General features: G+C 45.0%; 2 protein-coding genes and 1 long non-coding RNA gene across 3 annotated transcripts in view; 2 read left to right on the forward strand and 1 right to left on the reverse strand.

Annotated features, from left to right (window-relative positions):
• LOC108512893 (rab11 family-interacting protein 4-like) overlaps positions 1–13038 on the forward strand; it is a 164755-nt gene that overhangs the window by 50842 nt on the left and 100875 nt on the right. The gene's annotated exons all lie outside the window — the stretch shown is intronic.
• Positions 7710–9139, reverse strand: LOC108512900 (uncharacterized). Its single transcript, XR_001880739.1, has 3 exons — positions 8983–9139; positions 8134–8679; positions 7710–7763 (listed from the first exon to the last, which is right to left on the reverse strand). It is a non-coding gene; the product is annotated as an uncharacterized LOC108512900 (long non-coding RNA).
• TSSK1B (testis specific serine kinase 1B) lies at positions 9198–10619 on the forward strand. Its single transcript, XM_017848454.1, has one exon. It carries the CDS (start codon positions 9385–9387, stop codon positions 10483–10485), a length of 1101 nt encoding a protein of 366 aa, XP_017703943.1. The 5' UTR covers positions 9198–9384; the 3' UTR covers positions 10486–10619.

Consider the following 13038-nt stretch of genomic DNA (forward strand, 5'->3'; position numbering starts at 1 on the left):
TCAGTTGAAAATGCAGAAATCACCGGTCTTCTGTGTCGCTCGCGCTGTGAGTTGGAGACTGGAGCTGTTCCTATTCGGCCATCTTGCTCCGCCCACCAAAAATGGTTTTCATATTTAAAAAATACTGTACAGGCCGGGCACAGTAACTCACACCTATAATCTCAGCATTTTGGGAGGCCGAGGTGGACAGATCACCTGAGATCAGGAGTTCGAGACCAGCCTAGCCAACTTGGCGAAACCCCATTTCTACCACACACACACACACACACACACACACACACACACACACATTATCTGAGCATGGTGGTGGGCACCTGTAATCCCAACTACTTGTGAGGCTGAGGCTCGAGAATTGCTTGAACCCAGGAGGTGGAGGTTGCAGTAAGCTGAGATCATGCCACTGCACTCCAGCCTGGGCGACAGAACAAGACTCTGTCTCAATACCTGGGATGCAAAACTAGTTCAAAATATGCAAATCAATAAATGTAATCCATTACATAAACACAACCAATGACAAAAACCACATGATTATCTCAATAGATGCAGAAAAGGTCTTCAATAAAATTCAACACCCCTTCATGCTAAAGACTCTCAATACACTAGGTATCAATGGAATGTATCTCAAAATAATAAGAGCTATTTATGACAAACCCACAGCCAATATCATAATGAATAGGCAAAAACTGGAAGCATTGCCTTTGAAAACCAGCACAAGACAAGGGTGCCCTCTCTGACCACTCCTGTTCAACATACTGTTGGAAGTTCTGGCCAGAGCAATCAAGCAAGAGAAAGAAATAAAGAGTATTGAAATAGGAAAAGAAGAAGTCAAATTGTCTTTGTTTGCAGATGACATGATTGTATATTTAGAAAACCCCATCATCTCAGCCAAAATCTCCTTAAGCTGATAAGCAACTTCAGCAAAGTCTCAGGATACAAAATTAATGTGCAAAAATCACACGCATTTCTATACACCATTAACAGACAAACAGCCAAATCAAGAATGAAATCCCATTCACAACTGCTACTAAGAGAATAGAATACCTAGGAATCCAACTTACAAGGAATGTGAAGGACCTCTTCAAGGAGAACTACAAACTGCTGCTCAAGGAAATAAGAGAGGACACAAACAAATGGAAAAACATTTCATGCTCATGGATAGGAAGAAACAATGTCATGACAATGGCCATACTGCCCAAAGTAATTTATAGATTCAGTGCCATCCCCTTCAAGCTACCATTGACTTTCTTCACAGAATTGGAAAAAACTAAACTTCATATGGAACCAAAAATGACCTCTCTTAGGCAAGACAATCCTAAGCAAAAAGAACAAACCTGGAGGCATCACACAACCTGACTTCAAACTATACTACAAGGCTACAGTAACAAAAACAGCATGGTACTGGTAACAAAACAGATATATAGACCAATGGAACAGAACAGACACCTCAGAAATAACATCACACATCTACAACTATCTGATCTTTGACAAACCTGACACAAGCAATGGGGAAGGATTCCTATTTGATAAATGGTGCTGGGAAAACTGGCTAGCCATATGCAGAAAATTGAAACTGGACCCCTTCCTTACACCTTATGCAAAAGTTAACTGAAGATGGATTAAAGACCTAAATGTAAGACCTAAAACCATAAAAACCCTAGAAGAAAACTTAGGCAATGCCACTCAGGACATAGGCATGGGCAAAGACTTCATGTCTAAAACACCAAAAGCAATGGCAACAAAAGCCAGAATTGATAAGTGGGATCTAGTTAAACTAAAGAGCTTCTGCACAGCAAAAGAAACTATCATCAGAGTGAACAGGCAACCTGCAGAACGGGAGAAAGTTTTTGCGGTCTACCCATCTGACAAAGGGCTAATATGCAGAATCTACAAAGAATTTAAACAAATTTACAAGAAAAAACCCCATCAAAAAGTAGGTGGAGTATATGAACAGACACTTCTCAAAAGAAGACATTTATGCAGCCAACAAACATGAAAAAATGCTCATCATCAGTGGTCACCAGAGAAATGCAAATCAAAACCACAATGAGTTACTATCTCACACCAGTTAGAATGGGGATCATTAAAAAGTCAGGAAACCACATCTGCTGGAGAGGATGTGGAGAAATAGGAACGCTTTTACACTGTTGGTGGGAGTGTAAATTAGTTCAACCATTGTGGAAGACAGTGCAGTGATTCTCAAGGATCTAGAACTAGAAATACCATTTGACCCAGCAATTTCATTAATGGGTATATACCCAAAGGATTATAAATCATTCTGTAAAGACACATGCACGTGTATGTTTATTGCAGCACTATTCAAAATAGCAAAGACTTGGAACGAATCCAAATGTCCATCATTGATAGACTGAATAAAGAAAATGTGGCACCGTGGAATACTATGCAGCCATAAGAAAGGATGAGTTCATGTCCTTTGCAGAGACATGGATGAAGCTGGAAACCATCATTCTCAGCAAACTAACCCAAGTACAGAAAACCGAGCTCCACATGTTCTTACTCATAAATGAGAGTTGAACACTGAGAACACATGGACACAGGGAGGGGAACATCACACACCACAGCCTGTTGGTGGGAGGGGGTTAAGGGAGGGATAGTATTAGGAGAAATACCTAATGTAGATGACGGGTTGGTGGGTGCAGCAAACCACCATGGCACATGTATAGCTATGTAACAAAACTGCACGTTCCACACATGTACCCCAGAATTTAAAGTATAATAAAAAAAAGTGCTGTACAAAACAAAAAAGAATAAGTGATAGAGAACACATGAGGCCCTCAAAACCTAAAATATTTATTTCCTAGCTCTTTATAGAAAATGTTTTCCAGCCCCAGTTTTACAACATTCTCTTTACTATAAATAGAACTTGTTTTTTAGTTTTGTTTTGTTTCTTTCTTTTTTCTTTTTTTCTTTTTTCTTTTTTTTGGATACAGAGTCTTGTTCAGTCGCCCAGGCTAGAGTGCAGTGGCACCATCTTGGCTCACTGTAACCTCCGCCTCCTGGGTTCAAGAGATTCTCCTGTCTCAGCCTCCTGAGTAGCTGGGATTACAGGCACCCGCCACTACACCTGGCTAATTTTTGTATTTTTAGTAGAGACAGGGTTTCACCATGTTGGCCAGGCTGGTCTCAAACTCACGACCTCAAGTGATCTGCCCGCCTCAGCCTCCCAAAGTGTTGGGATTACAGGCGTGAGCCACCATACCTTGCCAGAACTTGTTTTTTTCTAATTCTGCATCTGTCTTTCCTATTTATTTATCTTCCCTATTAACCTAATCTGCAAATACACAGTGAGTATAGGGAGTAGAAAGGAGGAGAAAATGCTATGAACACATACACATTAATGGTTGTCCCTGTCACACTATGATTCCAACAGTAATATAAAAAGTCAGGTGGATCTTTCATTATCAGCCATAGTAATTATATGCATTGTTAAACTTCTGATATCATCCCTGATTTCTTTCTTTTTCTTCTCTTTTTACTGTTCCTTCTTCCTCCTCTTCTTTCTTTATTTGCCAACAGATCTACTGAAAATGAGTTTCTTACCTGTTCCCTTAAAGGATATAGAAATCATTCTTTCTACCTTTGTTTTTCTTTCTCGCCCTTTGTTTTTTCCCTCCCCCCTTATTCCTTCCCTGTCTTCTTTCTCTCCTCCTCCGCCTCCCTCTCTTTCTCCTTCCATTTCTTCTTTACTTTCTTATTTTTTTTCTTTTCTTTAAATAAGTATCTATTGAGTACCTATGGAGCATTGTGCATTGTGAATCCAAAGACCAGTAAGATGCAGCGTTTGCCATGGAAACATTTGTTTGGAATTAAATGAAATACACTATAGAGTGATGTGTCCATGACAAAATGAAATCAAGGTGTTGTGAATCTGCCTGGGGGTGGGTGGAGGGTGTAGCTGAAGTAGAATATCTGAGGGAGCCAGGAGGCAGTAGCAGGATCCAGATGATAAAGGGCCTCAGATTCTGAAGGAACTTCTACTTTTTTCTAAGGGCCATGAGAGTCTACTCAAGAATTTCAAGCAGGGGAATAAACTATCCTGATTGATCTTTAATAGGGAGCACTGGGCTGCAATGAGGAGAAATGCCAGACTGGAAGTAGAGAGACCAGTAAGGGCACTATCATAGCAACTGTGTGAGAAGAGATGAGAGTATGCACTAAGGCAGCAATGATAGCTCAGATGTAATAAAATGACCACTAATATATCAAGCACAGTGGCTCAAGCCTGTAATTCCAATACTTTGGGAGGCTGAGGTGGGAGGATCCCTTGAGGCCAGGAGGTTGAGGCTACAGTGAGGTATGGTTGTGCTACTGCACTCCAGTGTGGGCAACAGAGCAAAACTCTATCTGTAAAAATAAAATGACCATTAATAATAATAGTAAAAGCCAACACTTGCTAAGTAGCCACTGTGTGCTAGCCTTTTGCTAAGTATTATGTATCATTATAGTTTTGGATCCTTGCAACAATCCCATGAGCTAGAAACTATTATAGTCCCTATTTTACAAATGTATGTACTGAGGCTCAAAGAGATTGAATCAGTTATTAACTATCACAACCTAAGATTAACCGCCACAGGCTAGGATTTTGCCTCCTCGTCTATCTTCAGTGACATGAGTCTCTAGCAGAAAACTTATGACTGGCCATTGGATTTTGCTTCCTAGTGCTTCCAGTTGTGAGGTGGACCAGAACACTGAGATATCTTCTGAGGGTACCTACCATGTTATATTCATCTCTATCCTTTCCAAGGCATTTGTCATCTAATAAAGGTTTGTTCTTGGCCATATTTATTCATTTATCTGTGTTTTGTTCAAATGCCATTTCCCTTTCCTATATCACCTATGTACGTCTACCTTTGTTTCAAGGCCTTGTGTGTCTCATCACCTCCGTGAAACCCTCCAATTTTCGTTTGTGAGCCACTTGAAATGCACTCAGCATGCCTCCACACCCAGGTCTAGGACTTGACTGACACTTCACTCTGAGCCTGCCTTTTACCACTAGGCTTGCTCCCCGACGCTCCAGCTTTGGCCTGCCTAACTGATCAGCAACTTAGGCTCCTTATACCTTTTCCAAATTAAACCATGGTAACATTTCTGTCTGATCTCTTGGAATTTTCAACCTGGTTTTCAAATTTTGTTTCCTTAGCTCAGACTTTGACCCTGCATTGTTATGTTTCTGGTGTCCTTTGGTTTTAGGAACTGTGCTTTTAGAAGACACTGCTTCCACACCCTATCCTGGGTCACCTCCCAGCCAGGGGATCCTGCCCAAGGAAGCTCTAACACCTTCCTGAGCAACCCCAGCCCTCTGATTTTTTTCTCTCCCATAAGCTTAGGCAATTTACTGCAAAATAAGTACTTTAAAAAATCTATCTAAGTTTAATATTTTATATATTATGACATTCATATCTATATTCTAGTGGTTTTGTCAACTAAATAACAAATTTTTAGAAGATAAGGCCATATCATAGTGTTTTTAGCTTCCCTATAGTGCTTAATAGTGTTAAGAAAAGTATTTAACAGATACTAGAAAATTGTTTACAGGATCCCTTCTGGGATATTCTAAGGTATAATCTATATTATACTGAATATTATTTTTTACATAACTTGGGCCCAATGGAGTAGAATGCCCCTGCTTTAGACCATTATGATGTCATAAAAGGTAATATACCAGGAATCACCTTGTCTAATCCTCACAATCACTGTAAAGTGCATACCTATTTTGCATACCTTTTTTCCTTATATACTTTTCCTATTGCCTCTGTAAGATAACTAGGTAAATTAGATAACTTCATCTGTAAAACTTCCTTTCCAAGAGTCACATTGTACTAATAAGATGTGGCCGCTGGGATTTAAAACCAGATTTATCTGCTCCATGTCTGATGCTTTTAACTACCTCAGCTCCTACACCTCACCGTATGGCAGATGGAACCCTTGGTAACATGTCTTTAGATATAGAATCAAAAAGTGTTAGGTGTCATTCTATAGGACCTTAACAATTTCTAGTTAAAGATCCCCCCCCATAACCCAAAAATAAGGAAAGTTAGGGGCAAGAAACACAGCTCACTTGCCTAAGGTCACAAAATGAGTTGTCAGAACCCTAGGGCCGAGGATTGGCTCTCCTCTCATGCATTCTGCATTAGAAAACTGCTTTTCTTCCCAGATTCTCAGAGTTCTGCTTGCTCTGTCACTAGGTCCGTAGACTGGTGATATTGACAACTTCAGCGTCGATTTTAGGATGCCTTCCTAACCTATGGGATGGTATCCAAAGAGAATCCCACATGGCACTGAAGGAGCAGACCTGAGGTGTGAAGCAGAGAGCCGGAGCCCCTTACCACTCCTGCCAAAATTCCCTGTACAGCATATATTTACCTGTTCACTCTACACCCAAGAGCAATCAAATCAATAATAAAATGCCTTGGTCAGGGATTTAGAAGAACTTCTATCTGGGATATAGATAAGGAGCCTTTTGAATTTAAAGCATCTGAAGAACCAAAGACAAAAAGGGGGTGGGAGAGATGGCAGAGTAGATTTTAGAAATATATCTCAGAGAATTTTGAGCCAAAATAGATATAATTCAAGTGCAGCAATATTCCTCTATGATCTCCAGGTGTTTTGTATGTCTATGTATATGTGTGAGTGTATGTGTATCATCTGTTGCCCAGATTTTTGTAAAATGCAAATAAATATTCAATGATCCTGTCAGTTTAGGATTTTAGATACAATATTTCTACATAATCCCAAGGTAATTATCATTTTGAGTGAATACCTCATACCTCATTGTCTTTATCCTTGGAAGACATAGCACATAACAGGGTTAAGGGAGCAATGGAGGAAAATGAATTTTTTTTTCTCTTCTTTTCTTTGCCATGATCAGTCACTCAGCCAGTGTTTATGACTGTGTGTAAAGCTCTGTGCGGAGGGCAGCCAGGGGACACGCAAATGAGAAAGCCCAATTTGCAAGAAGCTGTCTTCCCTGCTCTCTCTGGCATTTGCCTCTGCTTTTCTTTCCCTATTGGCTTTGTAGGATAACTCAGTAAATAAAATAGCATTGGGTTCAAAATAAATTTTTTAGCATTTAATTACAAAGAGTAAACATAACATTGGATATTTTTCATTGTAGACAGCAATATAAATAAACTTTTTTTTAAAAGAGATTTCTTCTGAGCCAATATGTGATTAATGGCCTAGGACAGCCCCAGAAGATCCTGACAACAAGTGCCCAAGGGGGTAGGGACAACTTGGTTTTATACATTTTAGAGAAGCACAAGATATCAATCAGTACATGTAAGGTATACATGAGTTCAGTTGGAAGAGGAGGGGCAACTTGAAAGTGGGAGGTGGGCTTCCGGGTCATGTGGATTCAAAGATTTTCTGATTGGCAATTGGCTCAAAGAGTTTATCTAAAGACCTGGAATCAATAGGAGGAACTGTCTCTGGGGACCAAGGTTCTTAGGCAGATGAAGCCTCCAGGTATCAGGCTTCAGAAAGAACACACTGTTAATATTTCTTATCAGAATTAGTTAATTCTCTTACTAGAAAAGACCTGGAAAGGGAAGGAGATTCTTTACAGAATGTAGATTTTCCTCACAAGAGATAGATTTGCAGAACCATTTCAAAATATGTCAAAGAAATCTGTTTGATAGTAAAATACTTCAGTTTCTTTCAGAGCCTGCTGTATCTTACTGCAAGAGTCTGTTGTCAGTCTTCAGGTCTCTGTGTCGATGTTACTGCTGCTCAGCTGTGCCTGAAACCTGAAGGGAGGAGGGATGATGAGGCCTACCAGACTCCCACTTCCTATCATGGCCTGAACTAGTTTTTCAGGTTAACTTTGGAATGCCCTTGGCTGAGAGGAGTGGTCCCTTTAGATGGCTGGGGAGATCAGAATTTTATTTTTGGTTTCCAAGAGACAGCACTTGGGGTATCCCCAGCAGGAAGGAGAAGGAGGCTGTCTGGAGGAAGGAGCACCAACCACACACAAAGGACTGACAGTGGGCAGTCAGGGTTGGGGAAGAAGGTGAAGGAGCAGAGAAAAGGGAGAAGGGTCATAGCTGGTGGGCACCCAACCCAGCCTGAGTGACATCCAGCCCTACTCACTCACTCCTGAGGGGCCCAGGGTTCCACCTGGCTTATGTGAGGAAGAAGTGCTCACTCCCTCTAGGTGGATGAGGCCAAAGTCAAATTGAAGGCTAGGACAGTCGTGCAACTCCTTCTCCCAGACAGTGTGGCCCAGAGCAGGTGCTGGACACAGAACCACTCATAGCAGAGGCTCCACTGCTAGCAGAAACAATGGTCGCTGTCCAGTGCTGCCCTTGCTGCTTGTAATGTCTTCAGAGGAGCCGCCAGTGCTCAGGGTGGCATCCAGGCCCCACCTTCAGCCCCCAGCCCCAGATCTGCCCTGGGAGCCCAGCCAGGGCTGTGGCTGGGCAGGTCCCCAGGAGGGAGCTCGCAGCCAAGAGCAGAACTCCTGCTGCTTGTCTTCCCACAGAGCTGCTGTAAGAAGCCATCAAAGGCTCAGACAAGGTAAGAGATGTATAGTGAGGGGGCCGAATCCAGACATCTCAGACTGCATGACTCCAGGGCCAGGAGACTTTCTACCTTCTTGACACAGCACCCGTCTTGGCCTTGCTCTGCACCCCTGAGGGTCGCCTGTGTGGACAGCGTCAAGGGCTGAAGGGGAGAAAAAGAGGTCAGGGATGGGACTTCCTCCCATCCCCTGCCAGCCTGTAGGGTCAATGAGGCTGGCTTTTTCTCCACCGAAGGCCACTGCTTCTCTCAAGGTGGTCCTGTCTACACTACTCTTTCTGGGTTCCAGGGACCATTCCCAGCCTTTTCCATGCAGGCCAGGGGTCTGCTACTACCTTGGGGTACCTGTGTTACCCTCAGAGTTCCCTACACCCTACTCCCACCTTTATTAATCGTCCCTTTATTAAACCCTCCTCAGATGCCCTGGCTTGCAAGAAGTGGCCTCACCTCTGCACAAGCAGGCCTGGTTCTGGGTTTGGAAGCGTGGGCAGACCTGTGTGTCCCACACAGCCCCCTTCTACCTCAGGTCCCAGCAAGACATGAGGCCACTCTCTGCTCATCTTGTCTGCTCCAGCCTACTGGCCAGCCTTCCAGGATTCCAAGTCCAAGTGCCTCAGGCCAGAGCCTCATTCCCCCAGGGCACTCCTCCTTTGTGACTTCACTGACTGAAGTCACCTGGGAGACAGTGCCAAATGTTCCACTCCAGAGTCTTGGCCTCTAGGAGGCAGGAACAGCAGGCCTGGCCAGCCCAAAGGACTCTCTGTCCAGGATGTAAATGAGCACACTGCTGGCCCATGCCCCTCGGGGCTGTAGAGAGCAGCCTCAGAGGCACTGGGCACTCCTGGGACCATGGATGATGCCACTGTCCTCAAGCGACGAGGCTACCTCCTGGGGATAAATTTGGGAGAGGGCTCCTATGCAAAAGTAAAATCTGCTTACTCTGAGCGCCTGAAGTTCAATGTGGCGATCAAGATCATCGACCGCAAGAAAGCCCCCACAGACTTCTTAGAGAAATTCCTTCCCCGGGAAATTGAGATTCTGGCCATGTTAAACCACTGCTCCATCATCAAGACCTACGAGATCTTCGAGACATCACATGGCAAGGTCTACATCGTCATGGAGCTTGCGGTCCAGGGCGACCTCCTTGAGTTAATCAAAACCCGGGGAGCCCTGCATGAAGACGAAGCTCGCAAGAAGTTCCACCAGCTTTCCTTGGCCATCAAGTACTGTCACGACCTGGATGTCGTCCACCGGGACCTCAAGTGTGACAACCTTCTCCTCGACAAGGACTTCAACATCAAGCTGTCTGACTTCAGCTTCTCCAAGCGCTGCCTGCGGGATGACAGTGGTCGAATGGCATTAAGCAAGACCTTCTGCGGGTCACCAGCGTATGCGGCCCCAGAAGTGCTGCAGGGCATTCCCTACCAGCCCAAGGTGTATGACATCTGGAGCCTAGGCGTGATCCTCTATATCATGGTCTGCGGCTCCATGCCCTACGACGATTCCAACATCAAGAAGATGCTGCGTATCCAGAAGGAGCACCGCCTCAACTTTCCACGATCCAAGCACCTGACAGGCGAGTGCAAGGACCTCATCTACCGCATGCTGCAGCCCGACGTCAACAGGCGGCTCCATATCGACGAGATCCTCAGCCACTGCTGGATGCAGCCCAAGGCATGGGGATCTCCCTCTGTGGCCATCAGCAAGGAAGGGGAGAGTTCCCGGGGAATTGAACCCTTGTGGACCCCCGAACCTGTCTCTGACAAGAAGTCTGCCACCAAGCTGGAGCCTGAGGGAGAGGCACAGCCCCAGGCACAGCCTGAGACAAAACCCGAGGGGGCAGAAATGCAAATGTCCAGGCAGTCAGAGATCCTGGGTATCCCCAGCGAGCCGTCGACCAGGGAGACAGAGGAAGGGCCCCCCCAACAGCCTCCAGAGACACTACTCTGAATAGTGGGCCTAGTGAGCTTCTTGCGGCCCAGGGAATAACATGGAGCTCAAGGCTTCAAGCCCGAGCTCTGAAGAAGTCAAGGGTGGAGCCAGAGAAGGAAGGCAGTCCCAGATGAGCCGCCATTTTCGTCAGTTTCCTCTCTCTCCCCTTGAACTTGGTAACCCACGTGGTTCTCGCGTGGCCCCGAGGTGGATGAGGCCAAAGTCAAATCCAAGGCTGAGACAGCCCTGCGACTTCTACTTCCCCAGAGCGTGACCCGGAGCAGGTGCTGGACACAGAGCCTGTCTCAGCAGAGGGGCTCCACTGGCCTCAGCGGCTGTGACAGCACGAGCAGAAGAGCAGCAGGAAGGCACTGCTGTCTGCCTTGCGCGCCATTTATCCTCCTTTCATCGTCCCCGGGGCGGCTGCGTGACCCTGCTGGGAGGCCAGACCGGGCCGGACTGAGGGTCAGGGGACCGGACTGGGTGGGGGGTCGGGCGGGGCTGGACAGGGACGAGGGTCGGAGAGGCAGCGGGAAAGAGCTTCGGCTGGGCCGCGGGCTCGCGGGCACTCTCGGCGGCAGCCTCCAGGGCTCCGACTCCAGCTCTGGGCAAGATCCATAAACTTTTAAAGAAGCCTCAAAACATACTTTTAAAGCATTAAGCTTTAAAGTGCTAGAAATCTTATGCCCCATATGTGCTTCTTTCAGTATTATCCTAGATCCTCAGGAGTAGCATGGCAACTGGAGAAAATGGGAGGAAAGACAAGAAGAAATAGAAGCTGATTTAACATCTAGTTTATTCAGTTTTGATTTTTCTTATTTCTACTGGCTTTCTCCTGTTCAAACCTTGTAGTGGTAATATTTGGAAAAGAGCACTTGGAAATTATTTTCCTGTTTTTAATACTTTATATTTAATCCTTCTCCTTGTAATTGATTTTGTAGCCAATTTACTCCCCAGTACCCCCAGAAGAAAGTTTTACAGACAAAGGAAAATGTTTGATTTTTCTTTTTTCCTTATCAATTTTTTATTTAAATGCTAATATCCAATTAATGGACAAACGAATCAGCTAATACTGGAAACAATGTAACATAATAGTGAAAAACATGAACTTTTGATTTCTATAGACTGGTTTTCACTCTGCTACTAGATGATCTTGGGCAAGTTGGTTAATCTATATGTCTCAGTTTCTTTATCTATAAAATGAGAATAATACAACTTCATTAGGCATGCTATTTATTAATGTGTTTGGTTCTCATAACCCTATGGGATGGGTCCTATTATTATTCCCATTTTATAGACACGAAATTGAGTAAAGTCAGTTTTAGATCACTTGTCTCCGGGCACATGATAAATACGTGGCAGAGCCAAGGTTAAAGCCCAGGCACGCTCCAGCTCGGAGTCAACACTGTTAGCTTTTATTTTTTTCTTTTTTCTTTTTGAGATGGAGCCTCCCTCTGTAGCCCAGGCTGGAGTGGGCAGTGGTGTGATCTCAGCTCACTGCAACCTCCGCCTCCCAGGTCCTGGTTAAGCAATTCTCCTGCCTCAGCCTCCTGAGTAGCTGGGATTACAGGCATGTGCCACCATGCCCAACTAATTTTTGTTTTTGTTTGTTTGTTTTTTGAGAGGGAATCTCGCTCTGTCTCCAGGCTGGAGTGCAGTGACGCGATCTTGGCTCACTGCAACCTCCGCCTCCTGGGTTAAACTGATTGTCCTGCCTCAGCCTCCCAAGTAGCTGGGACTAAAGGCGTGCGCCACCACGCCCAGCTAATTTTTGTATTTTTAGTAGAGATGGGGTTTCACCATGTTGACTAGGGTGGTCTTAATCTCTTGACCTCGTGATCCACCCACCTTAGCCTCCCAAAGTGCTGGGATTACAGGCGAGAGCCACTGTACCTGGCCCTAATTTTTTTTTTTGAGACGGAGTCTCACTCTGTCGCCCGGGCTGGAGTGCAGTGGCCGATCTCAGCTCACTGCAAGCTCCGCCTCCCGGGTTCATGCCATTCTCCTGCCTCAGCTTCCCGAGTAGCTGGGACTACAGGCGCCCGCCACCTCGCCCGGCTAGTTTTTTGTATTTTTTAGTAGAGACGGGGTTATTTTTAGTAGAGACGAGGTTTCACCATGTTGGCTAGGCTGATCTTGAACTCTTGACCTCGTGATCCACTGCCCTTGGACTCCCAAACTGCTAGGAGTACAGGCGTGAGCCACCATGCCTGGCCACACTGTTAGCTTTTAAACTACAGCCTCAAGGTATACCCTTGTAAGACAACAGCCTCATGGCCTGTTGCAGGAGCAGGAAGAAACCAGAGTCAGTACTCAGGTGTCCCTGAACAGCATCTCTGCCTCTAGTTTTCTAATGCCCCAGGAAGCCCTTCACCCACCCCATTTATATGTAGATGTCCTAGCCCCTTGTACCTCAAGATGTGACCTTGTTTGGAAATAGTCATTGCAGATATAATTAGTTAAGATCATACTGGAGCAGAGTGAGATACTAATCAAATATGACTGGTGCCCAGGAGAGGGGCCTGGAACAGATCCTTTCCTAGTGCCCTCAGAGGGAGAAAGGCCCTGCCA

Source organism: Rhinopithecus bieti, unplaced genomic scaffold, assembly GCF_001698545.2.
Source record: "Rhinopithecus bieti isolate Rb0 unplaced genomic scaffold, ASM169854v2 scaffold_31072, whole genome shotgun sequence".
NCBI classification, from domain to species: domain Eukaryota; kingdom Metazoa; phylum Chordata; class Mammalia; order Primates; family Cercopithecidae; genus Rhinopithecus; species Rhinopithecus bieti.

Coding starts and splice junctions, on each gene's coding strand:
- TSSK1B (XM_017848454.1), top strand. CDS start 9,385: ATGGATGATGCCACTGTCCTCAAGCGACGAGGCTACCTCCTGGGGATA.